Source organism: Macaca thibetana, chromosome 13 (assembly GCF_024542745.1).
Source record: "Macaca thibetana thibetana isolate TM-01 chromosome 13, ASM2454274v1, whole genome shotgun sequence".
NCBI classification, from domain to species: Eukaryota; Metazoa; Chordata; class Mammalia; order Primates; family Cercopithecidae; genus Macaca; species Macaca thibetana.
Genome location: NC_065590.1, coordinates 3,486,069 through 3,510,723, shown reverse-complemented (window position 1 = coordinate 3,510,723; position 24,655 = coordinate 3,486,069). Strand labels below are relative to the sequence as shown.

At 45.0% G+C, this 24,655-nt stretch overlaps 2 protein-coding genes across 3 annotated transcripts in view; both read left to right on the top strand.

The window, feature by feature from the left end:
* MITD1 (microtubule interacting and trafficking domain containing 1) overlaps positions 1–24,655 on the top strand; it is a 977,552-nt gene that overhangs the window by 422,649 nt on the left and 530,248 nt on the right. The gene's annotated exons all lie outside the window — the stretch shown is intronic.
* Positions 1–24,655, top strand: part of AFF3 (ALF transcription elongation factor 3) — a 579,971-nt gene that overhangs the window by 423,177 nt on the left and 132,139 nt on the right. For both annotated transcript variants that reach the window (XM_050755037.1, XM_050755038.1), the window contains one exon: positions 22,692–22,743. In XM_050755037.1, the coding sequence (XP_050610994.1) occupies positions 22,692–22,743 (52 nt within the window). The remainder of the gene's footprint in view (positions 1–22,691; positions 22,744–24,655) is intronic.

Here is a 24,655-nt window from a genome sequence, read left to right as displayed (position 1 = left end):
TCAAGGAAGGAATATACGAAATGTCACATAAATCAGAGTGACCAAGGAAGACAAGGAGACCAAGGTGGCCATTTGATTTGGCAGTTAAATGTCCCCACTAGTTCTAAGGTATATGTGTGGATATGCAGATAACTATGATTTGGAAAGAATACTGCTTTTGCTGGTCAAGCATCTGATTGCCTCGTTGGGACTGAAAATGTCCTTTTGGCCAGAATTTTAACCACTTTGCCCAGGTAATGATAAGCCTTGGATGTGTGTCCGTCACTACCATGGGCAGCACATGGTAATTCTGCCCCTTTGCTGTATGTGCAGAGTGTCTGCGCCACTGCAGTGTCGTACCTTTTATGTGATTCAGGAACAGTTGACTAGTATTGGATTATAATCCAAAGCAAGAAAGCATTCAAGAGTCCATACTGATAGAAATAAATGATTGGAATAAATAATAAGGCAAATAAATCTCCCATAAAACAGAACTCCAAATAACCTAAGCATTATAGATAATGCCCCTCAAGGAGGGAGAATATCACTGTGTGGTGGCCTCCGTGTCCTGTCTAGAAAGGGAGTACAAAGAGTAACTTTACAGCAGAGAAACCCAACAAACGCAGCCTCAGCCGCGTCCACAGTGATGGGTCATGTTGATGGGATGTGATGAAAATGGTCCTTTACTTCTGGGGTCTTCCTCCTAAAAACCTATCACCTCCATCTAATCGTGAGAAAAACATCAGACAACCCAAATTGTGGGACATTCTACAAAATCGTGGCCAATCGCCTCAAAACAGTCAAGGTTATCGAAAACAAAGCAAGTCTGAGAAACTGTCCCAGCAAAGAGAACCCTAAGGCGACATGATGACTAAATGTAACATTCTGTCCTAGATGGCATCATCCTGGGACAGGGAGGGAATAGTAGCTAATCGAAATAAAGGATGGGGCTGGGCATGGTGGCCATGTCCGTAATCCCAGCACTTTGGGAAGCCGAGGCGGGTGGATGGCTTGAGCCGTGGAGTTCAAGACCAGCCTGGCCAACATGGTGAAACCCTCATCTCTACTAAAATCACAAAACATAGCTGCATGTGGTGGCATGCGCCTGTAGTCCCAGCTACTCAGGAAGCTGAGGCAGGAGAATAGCTTGAACCTGGGAGGCGGAGGTCACAGTAAGCTGAGATCACGATCACGCCACTGCACTCCAACCTGGGTGACAGCAAGACTCCGTTACAAATGGACTTACGTTATCATATCAGTGCAGGTGTATTCGTTGTGACAGATGTATCATTCTGCTGTAAGATCCTAAGGACAAGGAAAACTGGACACTGAGTATTCGAGAACCCTCTGTGTTTTCTTGGTAACTTTTCTGTAAATCTAAAACTACTATAAAAAGCGTATTTAGAAATAACAACAGCTGACTGGCCACCCGCCTGATTCTCCCTCTAAGCCCCGTGCTTTCCTCCCTGCTTGTGGGACCCTCGCTCCGGAATGTTCGTCAGCCTCTTTATTCTGCAGGCCAGTGAGAGCCCGCCTCTCCTCTAGCTCCCCTCTCCTAGAGTTCCGAGAGCTCAGCCTCGTGGCTTGAAGAGTGTCCTCGCTGAGTTCTTAGAACACTCCCTCTGTTCTTCTTGACTCGAAGCTCCCACTCACTCCCATCACCCACCTGGCTCATATGATGAAACTGATTCTCCTGCCGCATCTGGCTCCTGCCATACTGGGACATTTCTCTTCTTGTCTTGGTGTCCTGGTAGTGTTTCCCTAGCCTGACACTACCCAAATCAAATAAATAATTGCCAAGTGCCTATTTCTGTGTGTTTAGCTCTTTACTATTAAAAATGGCTGCGTGGGTGACGATGATCACAGTGCCTCAGAAGCCGGGGATACATTTGTGGTAGCTACACATCTCTTGGCCACATAGGAAATTGCATTCCTAGATCCTTCTCTCTGTTCTGAGTTTAATGTTACATACTCATTGCACTCAGGGAACTATTTAAAAGATCCTGGGATGGTTTGGTGCCTGGATAAGAAAATTCAGTAACCCTGAGTTCCCTCCCAGACTGGAATTCCCTAAGGGAGGAACCATTTCTTGTTCATCATTGGTTTGCTGTTGGCTGGCAACATGCCTGGCACCTAAAGGCAATCAATGAAATATGACTTAAATAATTGATTACCATTGCCACAATGATAGAGGTTGCTGATGTGCAGTTATTACAGAACAGGGGAAGCTCCCAGCTGTAGAGGACCCTTTAGGGGCCCTACAGTCTCATCTCTGATTCCATCAGGCCATCACCAGGGCTCTCGGTCCTGCTGCTGTCTATATTTGCCATGCAATAAGATTAAATGAAGGAAAAATGGCCCATTTGGGGGCTACCACCGTACCTTAAAAATTCTACCATTAATGTCACTCCTTCAGGATCTCTGTTGCTCTTGGGGTTTTGTTTATTTGTATTTTTTGCAATTGCAGGTCAGTAGTGCTTGGGAACCTGTTAGAAGGAGTCAAATCTTACCAACTCTTCAATATGCAATGTGGCTGGCTCACAAGGAGTCCCAAGGATATGGGACTAAGAAGAGAAACATTTTTGCAAGTAGGCAGGAAAGGAGATGCATTCCAGACCATGGGAATGGCTCCAGTTCCTTGGTCAGAAAGGAATAGTCTGCATGGGGTTATGAGCCCTGGAGAGGGAGGGTGCACCTAAAGTGGTGGGGGTTTCTCAAAGGTAAACTCAACTTCCTTCACAGTGTTATTTGGTGTTGGCCCTGATATCAGTTGACTTTCTGTCATTTTAATTGTAACTGTGGATCAGGACTCTTGACTCATCTGAAATAGGAAAGTCAGAAAGTCTGCATTGGACTGGGATCCTGTCTTTTTGTTTTTGTTTTTGTTTTTGTTTTTGGAGACAGAGTCTTGCTCTTGTCACCCAGGCTGGAGTGCAGTGGCACGATCTTGGCTCACCACAACCTCCACCTCCCGGGTTCATGCCATTCTCCTGCCTCAGCCTCCCAAGTGGCTGGGACTACAGGCACCCACCACCACCCCAGGCTAATTTTTTTTGTATTTTTAGCAGAGATGGTGTTTCACCGGGTTAGCCAGGATGGTCTTGATCTCCTGACCTCATGATCCGCCCACCTCGGCTTCCCAAAGTGTTGGGATTACAGGCGTGAGCCACTGCACCCGGCCTGTTTTTATCCCTACTCTCCTGTCCTCCATCAATGAATAGACCCACTTTTTTTTTTTTTTTTTTTTTTTTTTCTTTTTTGAGACAGAGTCTCGCTCTGTCCCCCAGGCTGGAGTACAGTGGTGCGATCTCGGCTCACTGCAAGCTCCGCCTCTTGGGTTCATGCCATTCTCCTGCCTCAGCCTCCCGAGTAGCTGGGACTACAGGCACCTGCCACCTCGCCTGGCTACTTTTTTTTTTTGTATTTTTAGTGGAGACGGGGTTTCACCATGGTCTCAATCTCCTGACCTTGTGATCTGCCCGCCTCAGCCTCCCAAAGTGCTGGGATTACAGGCGTGAGCCACCACACCCGGCCAGACCCACTTTAGCAGTATGGACACCATGACTTCTAGGATAGTAACTAAATATATCGTTATTTTCCTGGTTATTTTCTTAAGCACTAAGCAGAAGCAACACTGTTCTGTAGTCTGATCCTATTTCAAAAGTGAACATTCCCACTTAGAGCTTTTCACATGAATTTTTTTCTTGTACTTAAGATTCCTTTCTTCTACCTGAAAGAGAAATAGATGAATATGTTTTAAAAGTTAGGTAGGCAACAAAGGACTTGATTCTGCAGTTTTACTCTTTTTTACGTAAACTCGAAATATACCTAATATATAAAACCATGACGAAATGCTGAGCCTTTCTTAAGGAGTGGCCTTGACTGGTCCTGGTGACCCCAGTTCCAGCCCAGTAAATGCACCACTCCTCTGCAATGGATATGGCGAGGCTTAATTTACATGGATTATTCGATACATTCTGTGTCACCTTGAGTTGAACAACTCCCAGGAGAATGTAATTGGTGACAAGAAATGCATGTTGGCTGGGTAATCAGGTTTCTCATTGCAAAAGCCAGTTATATGTACCTGAAAATGGATTTAGAACACTTAATATACTTGGCCTAATTTTCAGCTCTATTTTTAAAAAAGAAAGAGAGAAGGCCAGAGGCGGTGGCTGAGGCCTGTAATCCCAGCACTTTGGGAGGCTGAGGCGGGCAGATCACTTGAGGTCAGGAGTTTGAGACCAGCCTGGCCAACATGGCGAAAACCTGTCTCTACTAAAAATACAAAAATTAGCCAGGCGTGGTGGCGGGCACCTGTAATCCCAGCTGCTTGGCAGGCTGAAGCACGAGAATCACGTGAACCTGGGAGGTGGAGGTTGTGGTGAGCTGAGATAGTGCCACTGCACCCCAGCCTGGGCGATAAAGTGAGACTCAGTCTCCCAAAAAAAAAAAAAAAAAAAAAAAAAGGAAGAAAAAGTCCTGGTATATAGTGAGATTTTTTGAGATTTGAGTTATTTGATTTCTATATTCAAACCACCTGGATTCGTTTTGTAATGAAAAATTCTGGAAGTATCAGAGATAACATGCAAAGTGCTACAAAAGTGGTAGTATTAAAGCTGAATTCATGGGCTGGACACAGTGTCTCAGGCTTGTAATCCCAGCACTTTGGGAGGCCGAGGTGGGAGGATCACTGGAAGCCAGGAGGTTGAGGCTACAGTGAGCTGTAATCACACCACTGCACTCCAGCCTGGGTGACAGAGTAAGATCCTATCTCAAAAAAAAAAATGAATTCATGGAAATGCCTTAGTGTGAGGATCATCTACTAATCTCCAGCCAATAAATAGCTCATAGGATGCTTTTTCTTTAATATGGAACATTGAAGTATTTTTCTCCTCTTCACGTTTATACGATCTGCTTATGATGTTTGTGGCAGAGAGGATTTGTGGATTAGTGTGAAAGCCTCCATCTAGTCACGAGCAGCTGCAGGTCCTGGGAGCACGTGTTCCAGGGACTGGATGGCTGCAGAAGAGGTGGGGTGGCTGCACCCCTGTAGTACCCAGGTACAATGTGGTCCCCACTGCAATCACAGGAGCCAGATGGTCGTCTTGGTCCACACAGCGTAGGATAAGGTTGTTAAAATTCCTTGATGAGTCTTAAGTGACCCCATGGCTGTCCTGAACAAGGGGACAGATGACTTTTTTCCTCAAGACATTTGGGGAAGGAGAGACTTAATGAGCTTAGGTGGAGAAAGCTTTAAGTTGTGGGTCTTAGGCCTTAATTCTCAGAGCTGTTGACTTCCAACATAAAGCAGGTCATTCTCCCCTACAGTCCATGCCGATAGAGCCTGTAGAGTGGACTGTGTCCCACACATGACTATAAATTGGGAAGGACACTGGGGAACTTACAGAAGAGAACTACAGACTGAAGAATAAACCTACAAGGAAAAATAAAAGGGCTGAGATTGTCTGACAAGGAAAGAAGATGGTCATCTGTGCTCCCATAGTATTTATCACCTCACTGGCTTTCTTTTCTTCTTCTGTTCCCAGTAAACAGTGAGCAATTTGAAAAGAAAGACTTCTCCAGTTTTATATCTCTAACACCTAGAATGTGCTCATTGGCGATGGTCGAGAAATTAAGAAGTTTATCTTCTCTGTTAGAGAAAGTAAATGACTATAATCCCAGCACTTTGGGAGGCTGAGGCAGGTGGATCACTTGAGCCCAGGAGTTTGAGACCAGCCTGGGCAACATAACAAAACCTCTCATCTCTACAAAAATTAGCCAGGCATGGTGGGCCACCTACAGTTCCAGCTACTTGGAGGACTGAGGCGGGAGGATCACTTGAGCCTGGGAGGTCAAGGCTGCAGTGAGCCGTGACATCACACAGCTGCACTCCAGCCTGGGCAACAGAGTGAGACTCTATCTCAAAAAAAGAAAGAAAGAAAAGGAAAAATTGTCTTAAATTGTAGCATAGTTACTGCCACAAGATGGAATGGGTAATAAAATATCAGTTAGAATACTGAATACTTATTAATTACTACATACCAGACACTGTATAGAATGTTTTATACATTTTCCCCATGTAATTTCTACAACATTCCTAGGAGGTAAACACTTCATTTTTCCATTTTACAGATAAGGAAATGGAAGGCAGAGCAACTTAAATTCTTTGCATAAGGACACAACTAGCCGGAGGTACAGCATCTGGATAGAAATCAATAAACCAGGCTTTCTGACTGCAGAGCTCATGCTCTTAATTACTATACACATCAGTCAGTTTGATCTGGAGAAGAGGAACCACTCTAGGTATTTCAAGTAGAAAGACACTTAACATAGGGAATTAGTGCCTTGCAAACCCATCAGGAGGGCCAGGGAAGGGGGACTAACAGGAAATCAGTCATCAGTTCAGAAAGTCATTTCAAGAAATCAATAAATGCAAGAATAACAGAAAACTGCTAACAATAATCTCAGATGTCTGCAGCACCTGCAGGCATTATTCACTGAAGGGTGCCTGGAAGCCACTCACAGAACCTCGTATCTGCCATCTGCTGAAGTTTCTGCACCTGCTTCACTGTCCTGGGAGCAGTAAAGGCTTCTGTTAATCTTTGATTTTCCAAGCCCCATTCAGGTGCCTCTCACTGGCAACATTTAACCAAAAACCTTATCGGCAGGGATTCTGGGAAATGTAGTTCCTAGGCCTCCAGCCCCTGTGATAGAAAGGAGTGCTTCAAAGGGGAGATGATGCCAAGTTGCCACTGGACAGAAAACCCAGCATACTATCCTATGCAGTCTTGACGAAAGTGTGGGGTCTTCTCCAGGGAGCTTGAAGGCATGGCATTCATATAATTTTCTGTTTCCTCCCAGAGGCTGAAGAACAAGCTGGGGATCTCAGATTCCCCAGCGCTGCCTTGTGGTTTCTGAAAACAACCACTGAAGAATTCTAAAATGCCTCATGGTAATTCCTTAACTTCTTAGTAATGATGGGCTTATGCCTTATCCTAGGCGTTGAGGAAACACACCCCTTCCCTTCAAGCATTCTTATTCCAGTGGAAGATGGCAGGGAGAGTGAAGCCAGATCAGTTAGAAAATTCCAACATAATGCATTAGCTACGTACAAATTAGTCAGTTAGATACGAAGTGACTAATTCTGTCCTGTGGATTGGAGATGACTTTAATAGGAAGGTGATAGTTGAGTTAGAATTAAGGCAGTGGCCAGGCGTGGTGGCTCACACCTGTAATCCCAGCACTTTGGGAGGCCAAGGCAGACGGATCACCTGAGATCAGGAGTTCAAAACCAGCCTGGCCAACACGGCCAAACCCTGTCTCTACTAAAAATACAAAAATCAGCCAGGCGTGGTAGCAGGCACCTGTAGTCCCAGCTACTTGGGAGGCTGAGGTAGGGAGCATTACTTGAACCCGGGAGGCAGAGGTTGCAGTGAGCCAACACGCACCATTGCACTCCAGCCTGGACGACAGAACAAGACACTGTCTAAAAAAAAAAAAAAAAAAAAAAAAAAAAGAATTAAGGCAGTGGTTCTCAACCCTGGCTGAATAGAAGATTCACTTAGAATGTTCATGTCAGTTTATTCAGGCTGCTGTAAAAAAATACCTCAGGCTAAAGTAACAAAATAAACTAGGAAGCATCTGACTGACAGAAATTTATTCCTCACGGTTCTGGGGGCCGGGAAGTCCAAGATCAAGAAACCAGATTTGGTGTCTGTTGAGAAACTGCTTTTTGGTTCATCAGCAGCACCTGTGAGCTGGGTCCTCGTACGTTGGAAAGGACACCAAGTGGAAAGAGCTCTTTGAGGTCTCTTACGGGGGCACTAATCCCATGCATGAAAGCTCTGCCCTCATGAGCTAATCACCTCCCAAAAGACCCATCTCTGAATACTATCATATTTAAGGTTAGGTTTCAATATGTGAATTTTGAGGGAACACAAAACGTTCAGACCGTAGCAGCTTGTCAGAAGTACTCATGCCTGTGGCCAATCCAAGACAATTAAATCAGATCCCTGGGGGTAAGGCCCATAGACCAGTATCTTTCAAAACATCCCAGGTAATGCTAAACCCATTACTGAAAACTCCTGTGAAGCTTTACAGTTAACAGTGGGCTTTCACCTTTATTGTCTTATTTGAATCTCAACTATCATCCCCTTATATTAATGAACAGACTAAAACTTAGAGTGTGGGACTTTATCCAAGGTGCAGAGCTCTTCATGACTTGCAGCTCTTATGACTCAGTCCAGCTCTATGTTATAGAGTGCATCCCAAACTTTGCTGTGAATCAGAATATCTGGAGATGAGGCCCATGAATTTTTATAAAAAAAAAAAAAAAATAGATGCCCAGATTGCACCCCAAACCTATCCCATCAGAATATGGGGTTGGAGTGGAGCCGGACATCAATAGTTTTTAAAGATCCCCAGGTGCCTCCAATGTGCAATAAAGGTTAGAAACCCCTGTGTGATGCCATCCTCAGGTAACGTGTGAACGTTGGTATAGCTTAAAGTGCATGAATTTGCTCATTAGGAGATGATGCTTGGTTCTCTTTTCTAATTCTGACCGTTTATCTGTTCAAACAAATCTCTTAATTAGGGACTCTTTTAGCAATTAACTTGTCAATAACAGCAGCCATAAAAATGCAAAAACTTACATTTCCAACCAAAGAACAAATCTTAACCTGATGTATGTTATGACCCTTATAGATTCAATGCATTCTTAATGTCAAAAGTTATTAAATAAGCAAACCACTAGTGAGCAAACAGAATAGGCAGCTAACTTATTTACTGATTATTAATATTCAACATCAGATTTGAGCCAAATAAATACGTACATATCTCGTTTCCCCTCTGGTTAGGTGCAACTCCCCCTTTGAAGAGGTTTAAGTAATGTTCACCATCAAATCTGTACAGCCACAGAAACTATGTTCCCAGTTGGGATCCTCTGACCTGTCCTCTGCTGTCTGCCCGGGGAAGTGTCGTGTTCTTTCACAAACTGTACCTGCATTCATTTAGCCTTAGAAAGTCAATTCTTTAATACTGAGAACATCGAGCTCAGAAACTAATTTTCTGGAAGTCCTTATAACAGACAAAGACAGGATTTAAACCCATCTTCAGGGAGAAAGCACTCCGGGTTGAAGTGCTCTTTCTAAAGCCCCAGTTTTCTGATAGAAATGATAGAATACATCCAGCCCTCTTTCCCTGTAATTCTTTTAGCAGGAAGCAATTTTAAAGTCTAATATATTTGGAGAATGCTACTTCATAACTGTGGCCTACATTGCCCTAAGTGGAAAAGATGGAGCATTTTTATATTTTCACAATCACACATGAACCGTGTGTGGCACTTACATATTTCTGGGTGGAAAGCATCATGGGATGTTCAAGGAAAGGGGGCCCAGCCTCCCAGTTCTCTAAGACAAAGGGTTCGCTCTGGGCTGCTCCCCTAGCTAGCATTGCAATTCCAAGTGAAAAGGACAATCAGCACACTTTGTGAATACACTGTTTTTTGGGGTTTTTTTTTTTCCTATCTTATTCTTTTTTTAACTTTTTATTTTAGGTTCAGGGGTGCATGTGAAGGTAGACTACATAGGTTACACAGGTAGACTCGTGTCATGGGGGGTTAGTTGTACAGATTTTTTCATCACCCAGGGATTAAGCTCAGTACCCAACAGTTACCTTTCCTGCTCCTCTTCCACCTCCCAAAGTCTACCCTCAAACAGACCCCAGTATCTGTTACTCCGTTCTTCGAAATACAGTTTTGTTTTGTTTTTTTAAGCTGGGAAGTTTCAGGTAACTTTAGTGATTTACTGTATGTCTTTACTGCATCCAAGAGAAATGGGGAAGAGATAAATCAGAGCAACAAGGGTACAGACTTACCTTGCCAAATGGTCAGTTTTACAGGATGTGTTTGCGAGCCTGCCTGCTGTGCAGTTTTCCTAGGACGTGGCTCCTAAACCCATTGCCCTGAGCTGAGCTTATTCCTCTTGTGGGCCACCTGCAGCTACATGTTAGTTTCTACTTCCCAGCTCTTCCGTGAAGCCGGTGCATACTGGAACCTTGTGGAGTGCCCGATCATAAGTAAACAGTAGCATCAGAATTAGTAGCAAGATTTGTCATTGACAGGTTTAACTGGGACAAAATGGGCCTTTAGGATCCCACTACCCACCAGGAAGAGTCAGTGGCGGTATGTATTTGTACTGATCCTGACCAAAGCCTCCCATTTCTCTTCCCTCAGCAATTCTACCTGCTTAAGTTTTCAGGATTGGCTGGCTGCAGTGGCTCATGCCTTTCATCCCAACACTTTGGGATGTCGAGGTGGGAGGATCACTTGAGTCTAGGAGTTTGAGACCAGCCTGGGCAACATAGCAGAACCTGTCTCAACAAAAAATACAAAAATGAGCTGGGCATGGTGGCACATGCCTGTAGTCCCAGCTACTTGGGAGGCTGAGGTGGGAAGATCACCTGAGTCCGGGGAGGTCAAGGCTGCAGCGAGCTGTGATTGTGCCTCGTGCCACTGCACTCCAGACTGGGCAACAGAGTGAGACGCTGTCTCAAAAAAAAATAAAAAAATTGTTTCAGGATCTTTGTTTTCACAGGCTTGCTGGTATACCCTATTAGGCAGCAAATATGGAAACTATTGCCATCCTAAAAGAGACAGAGAGGGGCTGAGGGCTTAGTGTCAGTGGGAAAAACAAAAACTCCTGGAAATGTGAACACCCTCACCTTCAGACCAGAGGTTTGAGCCTTTGTTGTCCGATATGGGAACCGCCAGCCACATGTGTCTATTGAGCACTTGAGATGTGTATCTTATCCTATTGAAATGACATGTTGTCTTAAATGAAATATATTATTAACATTAATTTCGCCTATTTCTTTTTTTTTTTTTTTCTTGAGGCAGAGTCTCGCTCTGTCGCCCAGGCCGGAGTGCAATGGCGCGATCTTGGCTCACTGCAACCTCAACCTCCTGGGTTCAAGCAATTCTCCTGCCTCAGCCTCCAAAATAGCTGAGATCACAGTCACACGCTACTACACCTGGCTAATTTTTGTATTTTTAGTAGAAACAGGGTTTCATCGTGTCGGCCAGCCAGGCTGGTCTCAAACTCCTGACCTCAGGTGATCCACCCACCTCGGCCTTCCAAAGTGCTGGGATTATAGGCATGTGCCACCATGCCCAGCCTCTCTTTACTTTTTTTTTTTTTTTTTTTTTTTTTTTTGACATTGAGTCTCACTCTGTCGCCCAGGCTGGAGTGCAGTGACGCGATCTCAGCTCACTGCAACCTCTGCCTCCCGGGTTCAAGCGATTCTCCTGCCTCAGCCTCCTGAGTAGCTGGGGCCACAGGCACCCGCCACCACGGCCGGCTAATTTTCTGTATTTTTAGTAGAGACAGGGTTTCACCGTGTTAGCCAGGATGGTCTTGATCTCCTGACCTCGTGATCCGCCCGCCTCGGCCTCCCAAAGTGCTGGGATTACAGGCATGAGCCACCACGCCCAGCCGTATTTTTTAATGTGAAGATCAGAAAAGTTTAAATTACTAACTTGTCTCATATTATACTTCTGTTGGACAACTTGAATGATAGCTATGAACGCTTTGGCTCAAGCAATTGGGAGCAGTCTTGAAGAAGGGACACATTAAATATCAAATACCGTCCACCAGCATACCAATCATTTATTGATATCTAACAAATTACTCCAAAGCATAGTAGCTTAAAACAGTATCTATTATGTCATAGTTTTCTGTGGGTCAGGAATGTGAGCTTAGCTCAGTGGGGTCCCCTGGCCCAGGGTCTGACACAGGGCTGCCATCGAGGACTATAGTCATCTCAAAGCTTGACCGGGGAAACATGCATTTCTTGTGTCTGCTGGCAGGGGCTGTTTCCTTCTGAGTTGTTGGGCTGAGAGCCTCAGTTCCTCAGTGGCTGTTGTCCAGAGGTTGTCCTCAGTTCCTTGCCATGGGGACTCACAACGTGGCAGTTCGCTTTGTCAAAGCAAGCCAGCAAGAAGTGCAAAAGAGCATGCATGCTGGCAAGCAGAAGTCACCGAATCTCACAAGTGACATCCCTGTTGGCACTACGCTGTTCAATAGGGGCCAGTCGCTGCTGCAGCCCCCTCAGGGGAAGGCATTACACAAGGGTGTGAATAGCAGGAGGCAGGGCTCATCAGGAACCTTCCTACTCACAGATAAGAGTCCAGGCGAAGCACTGTGGTTCACATGTGTAATCCCAACCCCAACACGTTGGGAGGCCAAGGTGGGAGGATTGCTTGAGCCCAGGAGTTCAAGGCCAGTCTGGGCAACATCGTGAGATCCCCATCTCTACAAAAATATTTTTAAAAATTAGCTAGGCATTCACTAATTGGGAGGTCTCCTGAATTAGCTATGTGGGAGGCTGAGGTAGTAGGAGGATCGCTTGAGCCACGATCACACCACCACACTCCAGCCTGGGCAACAGAGTGAGACCCTGCCTCAAAAACAAAAGATTCCAGTTAGCCTTCTATTTGTCCACCACACGGCTGCTCTTTAACATCCGGTACTGACTCTAATGGGTCTCCATTCATTTACATGCTAATACATACACTCTGAAATAATAGAAACTCTAAGCAATTGTGATGGTGGAGGATGAAAGTAGGAAGTGGGCAAGTAGAGACAAGGCTGGAAGGGGGGACATTTCACTGGATACCTTTTTCTACTTGGAGATATTTTAGCCATGTTTATGTATTGTCTTTTTTTTTTTTTTTTTTTTGAGACGGAGTCTCGCTCTGTCGCCCAGGCTGGAGTGCTGTGGCCGGATCTCAGCTCACTGCAAGCTCCGCCTCCCGGGTTCCCGCCATTCTCCTGCCTCAGCCTCCTGAGTATCTGGGACTACAGGCGCCCGCCACCTTGCCCGGCTAGTTTTTTGTATTTTTTAGTAGAGACGGGGTTTCACCGTGTTAGCCAGGATGGTCTCGATCTCCTGACCTCGTGATCCACCCGTCTCGGCCTCCCAAAGTGCTGGGATTACAGGCTTGAGCCACCGCGCCCAGCCGTATTGTCTTTTTTTAAAAAGAGGTCTATAAAACTGAGGGAAGGAAACCGCCTCCGTTCCCCCACACACTCGGTGCTAGGCTGTCCTTCCTTTGCAGGACTGTCACCCTGTGGAGGGTGGCTGGCCTTCCCTGGCCTCGCCAGCTCTCCCAGGACAGCGCAGGTATGCCCTCCTCCAGCTAGTGTTTCCTGAGCCCCTGGTCTGTAATAGCACATGTCTGCTCTAGAGCTCATTCCACCTTGTTAAAATCATGGGGTTACCCATCTCTGTCCCCTACTAACCAGGAGCCCTTTGAGAGCAAGTCCAAAGCCTTTGTGGAATTTGTATTCCAGTGATGGGCTCCGCTGATTGAGTGAAAGAGCAGCAGTTCCTAGCAGTTCCCGATTCTCTTTGGGATCCCCACTGTGGACAGGCAGTCACTGTGGGTGAGATCTGATTAGGAATACATACCAGGGCAGTGTCTAGGTGTCGGGGCCTCAGGTCCCCACCGTTCGGCCCTCCCTAATATGCCCTCAGAGGCCCCTCTAGGGAGCCTCACAGACTCTGCTTTCAGCTGCTAGCTCCAGATATATACAGCATTGTGGGAAGGAGGTGTGGCCCAGCTCACTGATTCCCACAGTGTGGCCCCTGGGCCAGCAGCCTTAGCATCACCTGGGGACTTACGAGAAACACCAACTTGGGGCGAGGTCTGCTCCAGACCTACTGATACGGTTTGGCTGTGTCCCCACCCAAATCTCATCTTCAATTGTAGCTCCCATAATTCCACACGTTGTGGGAGGGACCTGGGGGGGAGATAACTGAATCACGGGGCGGTTTTCCCCCATGCTGTTCTCATGGCGGTGAATACGTCTCACAAGCTGATGGTTTTATAAGGGGTTTCCGTTTTGGCTTGGTTCTCATTCTCTCTTTGCCTGCTGCCATGTAAGACATGATTTCATCTACTGCCATGATTGTGAGGCCTCCCCAGCCACGTGGAACTATAAGTCCATTAAACCTCTTTTTCTTTATAAATTACCCAGTCTAGGGTATATCTTTATCAGCAGCGTGAAAACGGACTAATTTACACCTGCTAAATCAGAAACCCTTGGGGATGGGACCAGCAATGGAGCTTTTAACTAGTGTTCTAATGCAGGCTCAAGCTTGAGAGTCACTGGCCTAACTTTCATGCCTAAAGCTCCTAAGGAGCTTTCTACTTCCCCACAGCTAAGTAAGAGCAATTCATGCTCTCAGAACACATTCCTTTGTAAACATTTTCCCACAGCACTCTCAAAGCCTTTACTTCCCCGAAGACTGATCAGATGAGGAACTTAGTACACTCCGCCTATGAAATGATTTGAAAAGAAAAATGTGGACTATTTTTCAGAGCTTTCATTGGGAAGTCCTCATTTATAGATTACCTCTTGTTAAAATGTGGAGAGCAGTATTTTGGTATTTTCTGTGTCTGACTGGTGAAGGCTGTGTACTCCCCAGCAATGCTTTCTCTACTTTGATACCAGGTGACTTTATTTTTTTCCCAAGCTATGCCACTTATTATTTCAGTTACCTTGAAGAGTATTTTGTGATTTCATGCTTTTCTACATGTGTCTTCATGGTGGGGTTTGGGAACAAGCTGTTCCTTGAAAGAACTGAAGGATTATGTAGGATATTTGAGAGGACACAGACTTCTGGTGATATGTGGAACAGAGCCTAGAGAACGTGGTGAAAGGTCTTCTGAGACACTGCAGGTTACTTTATTGTTCTGTTCGCCATCTTCTTATACGTCATCTGAATTTATTTATTCGTTCTAACAGGATTTTATTTGGTAGCATCCCTACAATTTTCTATATACAGGATCGTGTCATCTGCAGAGACAGTTCTACCTCCTCTTCCATTTGGACGCCTTTTATTTTTTTCTCTTCCCTAATTGCTCTGGCTAGGACATCCAGTCCTGTGTTGAATAGAAATGATAAGAGTGGGTGTCCTTTTCTTGTTCCTGATCTTAGAGGAAAAGTTTTCCATCTTTGACCATTGAGTCTGATGTTAACTGTGGGCTTGTCAAATATGATATGGCCTTACTGTGTTAAGGTGTATTCCATCCATACCTACTTTGTTAAGTGTTTTAATTTTAAAAAATGTTGAATTTTGTCAAATGCGTTTTCTGCATCTATGGAAATGATCAACTTATATGTCATCTGATTTTATTAACGTAAAGATCCTCTTAGGTTGTTTTTTTTTCGTTTTAAAAAGTTTCATTTTTAATTGACAGATAGTAACTATAGATATTTGTGGAGTAAGTGTGATGTTTAGATACATATATACATTATAGAACCATCAAATCAGGATAATTAACATATCCATCACTTCAAATATTTATTGTTTCTTTGTAGTGAGAACATTTAAAATCCATTATTTTAGCCATTTAGAAATACATAATATGTTACTATTAACTATAGTCACTATACTGTGTAATAGATCATCAGAACCTTATTCTATCATTCAGTTCTCTTTTTAACTACCAAAAAGCTATCAGGTGTGAGTGTGGGGGTCATATTTCACTATAATAGGGAAGAGTCTAAAGAATACTAGAGCTGACTGGTTAGTACAGACACTTCCCATGTCTCAAGCCCAGGTAGGGAGCTGGCACCATCCCCCGGTTCAGTAGTCGGCATTCCCTGTGCAGGAGAACCTGGGCACAGTCTGGCTGTTGCCTTTGTTCTTGTTTCAGGGATGGGATGCCTCTTCAGTGTTACATGTTTATAGGACTAGAGCCTGAGAGGGAGGTTTTATGCCACATACCATATTACATGGGGAATATCTTCATAAAGTGTTCAGACATTCTGTTTATACAGCACTCCACTGTCTGGAAGCACTGCCACATCCCACATCCATTTTCTGTTGAATTTTAGAACACCCCTTTGGCACATGTAACTTGAACTATTAGGAAATGGAGAACTTCACCTAGGACTCCACAATCCTGTTGGATCTTGGTGCCATTTACTCAAATGCCAACCTATTTGTTTTACTTTCAGCTGAGTAGTATCAGATCATCTCATTCTCCAGCAGTCTTCCTGGACATTCTACCCATTGGTAAAGGCACAGAACCAAGGAATTCAGACCAGTAAGAGGATATAGCGGTTGTTTTATCCAACTCTCACTTTAGAGATGTGGAAACAATGTCTAGGGGAAGTGAATGATTTGCCGAAGTTCACGGAGCTAGTTAAGGACAGAATTAGACTATAATACTGGATAGCCTCCAAGCTGCCATTTCAAAACTTATTTCACCACCCCAGACTCTGTGACACTGACTGTTTCTTCTTATGACTGTTGATTTCCATTTTCCTTTTATTTCTGTTTATTTTCTATTAATATAGTTATGCGTACTGTTGGGAAAGACAGTTGGCTGATTGAGATTTTGAAGACACACATCATCCAGCATCTCAGCAGGATTTGGCAGGTTTCCCAAATGAGATTGGCTTTTGAGAGGGTCTTCTAGGGTAGGAGATGAGATGCCATCCCCCAGGGAAGATGGGCCTGCAGAGAAGGTGGCAAGTGGATTCAGCACATCAGTGGAGAAAAGGACCATCAGAAGTTGCTGTAGCTAACTAAAAATAAGGTCCTAAACATAAGCGAGACAGTGCACCTTCACCCCAGGTTCAACGTGGCAGAGTTACAGGATCATGGATGATTTCACTTACAATCAGAACAGGTCCTGGGAAGGAGGCAGTCCAGGAAGGAGATATGCATGAGCAAATACCACCTTGCTATGGACCAAAATTGCTTCAAAAGATGTAGAGATCCCTGGGTTTTAAAACATCAGAGTTGGAAACACTTAGGTCAAGTAGAGCAGCCCTTCATCTTGTTCCTGATTTCTCCATTTGCCTCCTGACTAAGGGACTTCATCTGTGCCTTGGATGCACGAAATTGCCAAGGCCTAGAGTGAGCCCATGCTAGCCTTCCCTGTTCCCAGTTAGCTGGGATGGCATGAGCTAAGTTCTTACCAACAAATGCCGAGAAGAAGGTGGTTACTTGTTAATGAAAATCACCACAGGCAGATGGTAGCACTGACCCTGACAAAGCAGTAGACTTCAGAAAGAATGAAATGAGTTGTATAACTTTCCCTCCCGTGTTCCAGGCAGTGGAGATGATGGCTTGGGGAATACCTGCAGAGAGGTGCACTTGCATAATGAATAGGCTCTCGGGCAATGCTAATTGTTAGATATTTGCATATATGAATATGTTTAATGGAGATTCATAAACATTTGTCTTTGGCTTTAAATCTCACATGGGTGGAGATAGTAGCAGCACCAGCTATAGAAACAAATCTGAAAATCAAACAGCCCAATTAAAACTCAGATTTTTTAAAAAACCGTTAAAACAAAGCAAAATGAAATGAACTTTAAAGGACTAAAGGATTCCGATCTGTTAAGGGCCCCAAATGACAACTAATTCAGGGAAAATCCTATTAATTAAAAACCACTGCTCTGTGAAATGGCTGCCATTACACTTGTAGGTAGTTAATGTGCCCGTTTGCAATACCTGTGGAAGATACAGATGAGCTTTGGCAGCCGTTGGCCATCTGTTAAGTGTAGGCTGCTATTTCTGCTTCCCAAGAAATTTTAGGCCTCAAAAATGCAGGCGCCAGCTACAACATAAGTGTATCACTTGCTCAATTAAGAAAATAATACACACAGGGAAGTTATGGTAATCAAATGTTAACATTGCAAAGGTGGTATTGAATTACTCCCTTTTCTGAAAAGTACTGAGTTTACCTTCAAATGACACAGTTGGGTTCTGCAAAAGTTGTATATGCCAGAGCTTCACAATTTGAAGGCATTTAAAAATAGGTAAAATGACATGCTGATTTGAATGTCATGTGTGAGGGGAACCACCTCTGGGAGATGGTACGTGCACCTTCTGTAGATAGGTGCCTGCCACACAGTGGACACAGAAGTAATTGAAAGAATCAACAGTTGGAGGTTTGGCCAGGCATGGTAGCCAGTGTCTGTAGTCCCAGATACGCGGGAGGCTGAGGTGGGAGGATTGCTGAGCCTACGAGTTTGAGGCTGCAGTGAGCTATGATTGCGCCACCGCACTCCAGCCTAGATGACAGAGCAAGACCCTGTGTCTGAAGCAAAGCAAAACAACAGTTGGGAGTTTGGATGCTGGTTCCACTGGTGGTGATGAGGCATGTTTCCTTCATCTTTCCCTTTCAGAAAGTAAAAGGTCCTCCAAGGTAGTGCTCGGCAAACTGCAAATGGACCTGTTTATCTTTGGCTCCCTCTTTCGAGTTCTGAATGCAAGTTCCGTTGCATCCTTTCCTCTATGGAGCTCCTGCACGGCCCTCTCTCCCTGCATGAAAGTGTGAGCCGGTGTAGCTGGGGGCTCAGAACCCTTCGACTCCTTGTCTGGGAGGGTGTTAGGACATGCCCAACGATCACTGTAAGGACAGGTTCCCAAGTGAAAATGGGTGGACTCTCAATCACTTAATTGCACATTTAAAAAAAATCTTGTTTGTGTCCTTAAAGCATCACAGTTCTCACGTACCTGGTTCAGACTCTACTGTAAAATCACTATAAGGTGCTAACGTGGAGTGTCCCTGATAGTAGTTTGATAACTCTTCAGTGTTAAGGCCATGATGTTCAGATCTGTCCACACCTCAGGTTGCACCTCTGCTCTCAATTCAAAAAGTTCAATTTTTTTTTTTCGAGACAGGGTCTCATGCCCAGGCTGGAGTGCAGTGGTACAATCTTGGCTCACTGTAGCCTCGACCGCTAAGACTCAGGTGATCCTCCTACCTCAGCCTCCCTAGTAGCTGGATTTACAGGTCCATACCACCGTGCCTATCTAATTTTTATATTTTTTTATAGAGATGGGATTTTGCCATATTGCCCAGGCTGGTCTCGAACTCTTGGGCTCGATGATCCACCAGCCTCGGCCTCCCAAAATGCTGGGATTACAGGAGCAAGCCACCGCGCCCAGCCAAAAAGTTCAATTTTAGTACCTATTTTATTTCAGCTTCCCCATTGTCATCTGGCAACGCCTTCTTGACTCCTCGTGGAGGGACTCCTGGCCTCGTGGCCACCTGCTGGCTCCCAGGGTGGACCTCCCCGGGCACTGGGGCTGATGGGCATGCTTTCTGTCGTGTCGACATAAAGCCACTCAGACCAGCTGACAGCAGTTACAGGCCAAAATATATTCCCTCCACCATCTCTCCACCCTTTCTTTTCAAAACGGCCTGAAAGTAGAGCCAATGGCTCTGTTTTAAGGCATCATTACAAAGACATCTCAGAGTCTCTCAACTTGTTTATCCACATACGTTTCTTAAATGCTCTGAGGCCCATTTTCCTCCTAGGGAAAAGGGAATATTGGTAAAAATGAGCATTGATTGGAGGCTCCCTGGTGTAAGGTCCCACGCTTAGCACTATCCAAGGATTGTGGAGTAAGTTCTCTGGGAAGCCCTCTGAGGCAGGTCCCCGAGCTCTGGGCTAGATGAAAGGCAGAGCTAGCATTCGTCCTGGGCAGTGTGACCCTGGAGTCCCTGCTGTGACCAGCACGGTCGCAGCTCCCTATAGCGCCCACCTCCCACCTTGGAGGAGTTGCTGTAGGGAAACCCCGTCTCTACTAAAAATACAAAAAAAAAAAAAAAATTAGCCGGGCGTGGTGGCAGGTGCCTGTAGTCCCAGCTACTCGGGAAGCTGAGGCAGGAGAATGGTGTGAACCTGGGAGGCGGAGCTTGCAGTGAGCCAAGATGGCGCCACCGCACTCCAGCCTGGGTGACAGACCCAGACTCTGTCTCAAAACAAAAAGAAAAAATAAGAAAGCAGAGGGTTCCTGCTCTCAGTCTGCAGGGAGCCCGGGTCTCCTCGGGGTGTGCCTCTGTGCCTGTCGGGGCTGGGATGCAGCGGGGCCATAGTCATCTTTCCCAGGTCTGTGATTTCGTGCTTTGGAAATAGCACCACCCAGGGTTGCTCTGGGAATGTTATATCAGCTGTGTGATTTTGTGTTTCCATGGCCAGTTTCTCGTACTTCGAGGTATTCTGAAGTTTAATTAGATTTGAATTTCTCTTGAAGTCTCTCTTGAAGGCAGAGTATTTTTACCTGTGATTTGTTGTTTTCAGAACCCAGCCAGAAACACAGTCAATTCATTTTTTTAATATAAGAGAGGTAAAGTCAGCAACAGAGTGATGATGATCCACAAAGCAAGGTTGATCTCTGACTGCTTTTCTTCTGGAAATGGTGATGAGATAGATGAGTCTCTTTACAGAAGCACAAATGCTTAGCCCCAGAGGCGCACCTCACACGAGATCGTGGTGCAGGGGACTCTGAGATTCACACAGACACGTGTCTATGTGTGGATACGTTTAGCATATGTTTGAAATAAACAAAAGTAAGCTGCATTCCCTACCTTGAAAGAGAGCCTCCCAAAGCCTTTTGACTGTTGTGACTTTCAGCCATGCCAGCCTCATGTGGTGACTGAGTTGCACGGCTAGTTTGCAGCCAGCCTAAGCACCCTCACTTTGGGGCATGTTGGGCCTTCCTGCTTGGGGGAATGATGGCCTTCCAATCCGTGCACTCTATTGTCCACTTAAACATTAAATTTCCCAGCCACACAGCTTCCATCTGACAGCAAGGGGGTTGTTAACCATGATTATGTGAGTCCTCCCCACTCTTTCCACCCCCACCAGCTGGACCACCCACCTTTAAAAGACCCAGCGCTTGCTGGACAGTCCTAGAGATTAAACCACACTGCGGTGGTGGTTTACCCAAAAGAGGGCATGGCAGTGGACGCAAGGACCTGTCCCCTTCTCTAGTCTTTTTCATTAGGAAGAAATCTGTGCCTTTGGGTAGGAAAATGGTCTTGGGTAGGCGCCTCAGCCCAGCCAGCAAACTGGTATTGTGCTCTGTGCTGCCCTGTGCTCGTCACTGGGGACTCAAGGACAAAGGAAACACGGCCGGCTTCCCCAGGCTGCTCCCAAACAATGCTCTAATAAATCACCAAGAGTTCTCTTCTCTTTGAAGCCAAGCCTATGTGTCTGGGAGGTGAAGGAAATGAATGGCATGCCAGACGTGCAGAGGAATTGGGGGGTGCCGCTCTACAGCCTCTGCTGACGTGTTCATTTGTTCACTTGTGGTTTAAATAATACAAGAACAACACCTCTCAGCATGGGGAGATGAGCAGGAGCCTGTGAGGAAGCAGATTTGGTGCCCTGATGGCAATGCCCTAAATCATACCCCAAAAACTACTTAGAAGTTTCTCCGTTGTGTTCTCTAGAACAAATAGAAGGGTTTTTGTACTTGACGAAACTGGGGAGCATATTTATTTTGTAGACTCACGACGGAATCTAAAGCGACGGAATCTAAAGCAGGATTCGACCTTAGGATTGCCCTCTATAACCCGTCACTTCACAAATAGGGAAACGGGGGCAGGGTGCATGAAGCGACTCGCCCCAAATGCATAGACAGGTGCGGCAGAGCCTGGGCCATGCCTTATCCTGCCAGTTCTTTACCCCCTAGTTTGCCCCAAAAGTGACTGAAATGACTTCCACGAATGTTCAGAGCCATGTATCAGTGATGGGCCTACAACTGGCTTTTAAAGGACACCGGGTACATTTTAGGGGACAGCCTTTGGAAGCTGGCTTCAATGAGGCCTTTGAGCACAAGGGCTCAGCGGCCTTCGCACTGATGTGTGGAGCCCCCGGGTCCCTCAGAAGCAGGCTCTCCCCTGCTCCCTCAGAGCGTCTGCGTGGAGAGCACGCTTTTATACAGCGCTCTTCTGAGTAAGATTTCTTTTGAAGTGAATTAATCTGAAAACTACTATTCTATAAAGAAACAATTTAGCCATGCTGAAAAGAATACAGTGTTATCATCACAAATAACAGAGTCTGAAGTTGTGTTTCTTTTTTTCACTTTTAACCTCATGCTTCCCCGCTGTCTCCTCAGGATGAATGGGGGGATCTGAGTGGGCTGGGGAATCACCTTCACAGGCTTTTCTGAACACGCCCTCCTGCTTGGTTTCCCCACTAGATAGGATCTGGGGGACAACATCTTTTCCAGCTCTTTGACTGATGGATGGCCTGAGAAGATTCGCTCACAACTCAAGTTTATGGCTTTATGGCTCTTGTTCTCTTCTCTCTTTACCATGAAAGCCCCTGGGGCAGGCATGGAGACACAGCCCATTACTGGGAGCTTGGAAAACACTAAACAAGTAATTGTGGAATGCCAACTGCCCAGGGGAAAAGCCCCTATGTATTTGGGAGAAAGAAAAAAAGCATCTTCTTTTTTATTGCTATTTTCAGGAATGTGTGATATTTTGATACAGGTATTCAATGTGTAATGATCAAATCAGGGTAACTAGGATATTCGTCACCTCAAATATTTATCTTTTCTTCCTGTTGGGAACATTCCAATTCTTCTCTTCTAGCTATTTTGAAATATACAATACGTTATTGTTAAGTATTATTTCCCTGCTAACACAGCATCTTCTGAAAGCTGCCCGTCTTAGGTGATGACTGTTGTGAGGGTTAATTTTTGTGATGGGACTGTCTGCTATTTCCTAAGTGCACCAGAGGAGAAGTGCATAAAAAGGAAAGAAAAAAATAGGAAATCAAATAGACTTATTTCCGAAATGTTGCTCTATTAGCAACATTAAGGTGATATTTTGATGCTGAATTATTCTGAATCCACTAACTATCTGTACCTCTTTGTACTTCTTTCAGAATGCTGGAAGATGACCTTAAGCTAAGCAGTGATGAAGAGGAGAATGAACAGGTAAGATTCTCTTTTATGTCAGCATCCTTTGGAGGTGACGCTGAGAACAGTGACCTGGTGGACTGTGCTGGGTTTTAACGGAGCTGAATGGTGGCACTCAGGATGCTGGTCTTTCGTCTGCTAAGTATGAGCTTCTATGCAGTTGGGTCAGTATGTTAAAATAGCTTGCCCATAATTTCCCTTAAGCCTTGAATTCTGTAGTTTTTATGATGTTGAGACCACCAATGGGTATTATAAGGAAGCTAAGATCAGGCTTCCCTCAGAAATAGAGCCCTTTTTTTTCCTTTTTTTTTTGTGTGTGTGTGTATGTGTGTGTGTGTGTCTCTGTGTGTGTGTGTGTTTGTGTGTGTGTTTGTATGTGTGTGTTTCTGTGTGTCTCTGTGTGTGTGTGTGTTTGTGTGTGTCTGTGTGTGTGTGTTGTGTGTGTGTGTGTGTGTGTGTGTGTGTGTGTGTGTGTGTGTGTCTCTGTGTGTGTGTTTGTGTGTGTCTCTGTGTGTGTGTGTCTGTGTGTGTGTGTGTGTCTCTGTGTGTGTGTGTGTTGTGTGTGTGTGTGTTTGTGTGTGTGTGTGTGTCTTGTGTGTGTGTCTCTGTGTGTGTGTTTGTGTGTGTGTGTCTCTGTGTGTGTGTGTGTTTGTGTGTGTGTGTCTCTGTGTGTGTCTTTGTGTGTGTTTTGTGTGTGTGTTTGTGTGTGTATCTGTGTTTGTGTGTGTTTGTGTGTGTGTGTGTTTGTTGTGTGTGTGTGTGTTTGTGTGTGTGTTTGTGTGTGTGTGTTTGTGTGTGTGTGTCTCTGTGTGTGTCTCTGTGTGTGTGTGTGTGTGTGTGTGTGTGTTGTGTGTGTGTGTTTGTGTGTGTGTGTTTGTATGTGTGTGTGTTTGTGTGTGTGTGTCTCTGTGTGTGTCTCTGTGTGTGTGTGTGTGTGTGTGTGTGTGTGTGTTTGTGTGTGTGTGTGTGTTTGTGTGTGTGTGTATTTAGCTAACCAGCCTTCTGGAGATCAAACATATGACCTTAACTTCATCAGCACGCAACAGGCAATCTGTAACATTAAATATTGAGAAGTCTTATACAGATATTATTAACATTGAGAAGGAGCAAACGTAGAGGTGAGCCAAAATGATGAATAAAAAATAATCATGCTCGGTATAGGCTGTTTGTCTTAAATGATAAATGTGCTTGAAATATTCTCCCCTGGTGTTGATTTATCAGCTCCAGACATCAGTTAGGGGGTTATAAATACTCTTCTGATCAGTCAGTTAAGGTGAAAAAATATCCACTTAACATTCATCACTTTCACTTCTGCATTTCAAGAAATGTTTGTATTTCAAAGCAAGTTTAAAAACACTAAAGGCAGATTTTTCTACACTTCTATTTTCTTTTTCTCATCCCCCATGTTGCATTTTGTCAAGTTTAGATACATGTGATGTGTAGAAAGAAAATTCAGAGAGGCTTTTTTTAATAAGTCATTTTTGTATGCAATACAAAATACTAATGCTATTCTATTGGTTTTGGAATAGTGAACTTAATAGAAAAGTATCATGAAATGCTATGCAGATGATTTGCTGTCTAGACATGCAAATACAAATAATGTACAGAGAGAGCAAGCAGAGGTTAAATAAAAGTCAAAGGAGAGGTTGGGCACGGTGGCTCATGCCTATAATCCCAGCACTTTGGGAGGCCGAGGCCAGCAGATCACGAGGTCAGGACATCGAGACCATCCTGGCTGGCACGGTGAAACCGTCTCTACTAAAAATACAAAAAGTTAGCCTGGCGTGGTGGCAGGTGCCTGTAGTCCCAGCTACTGGGGAGGCTGAGGCAGGAGAATGGCCTGAACCCAGGAGGCGGAGCTTGCAGTGAGCCGAGATCGCACCACTGCACTCCAGCCTGGGCAACAGAGCGAGACTCTGTCTCAAAAAAA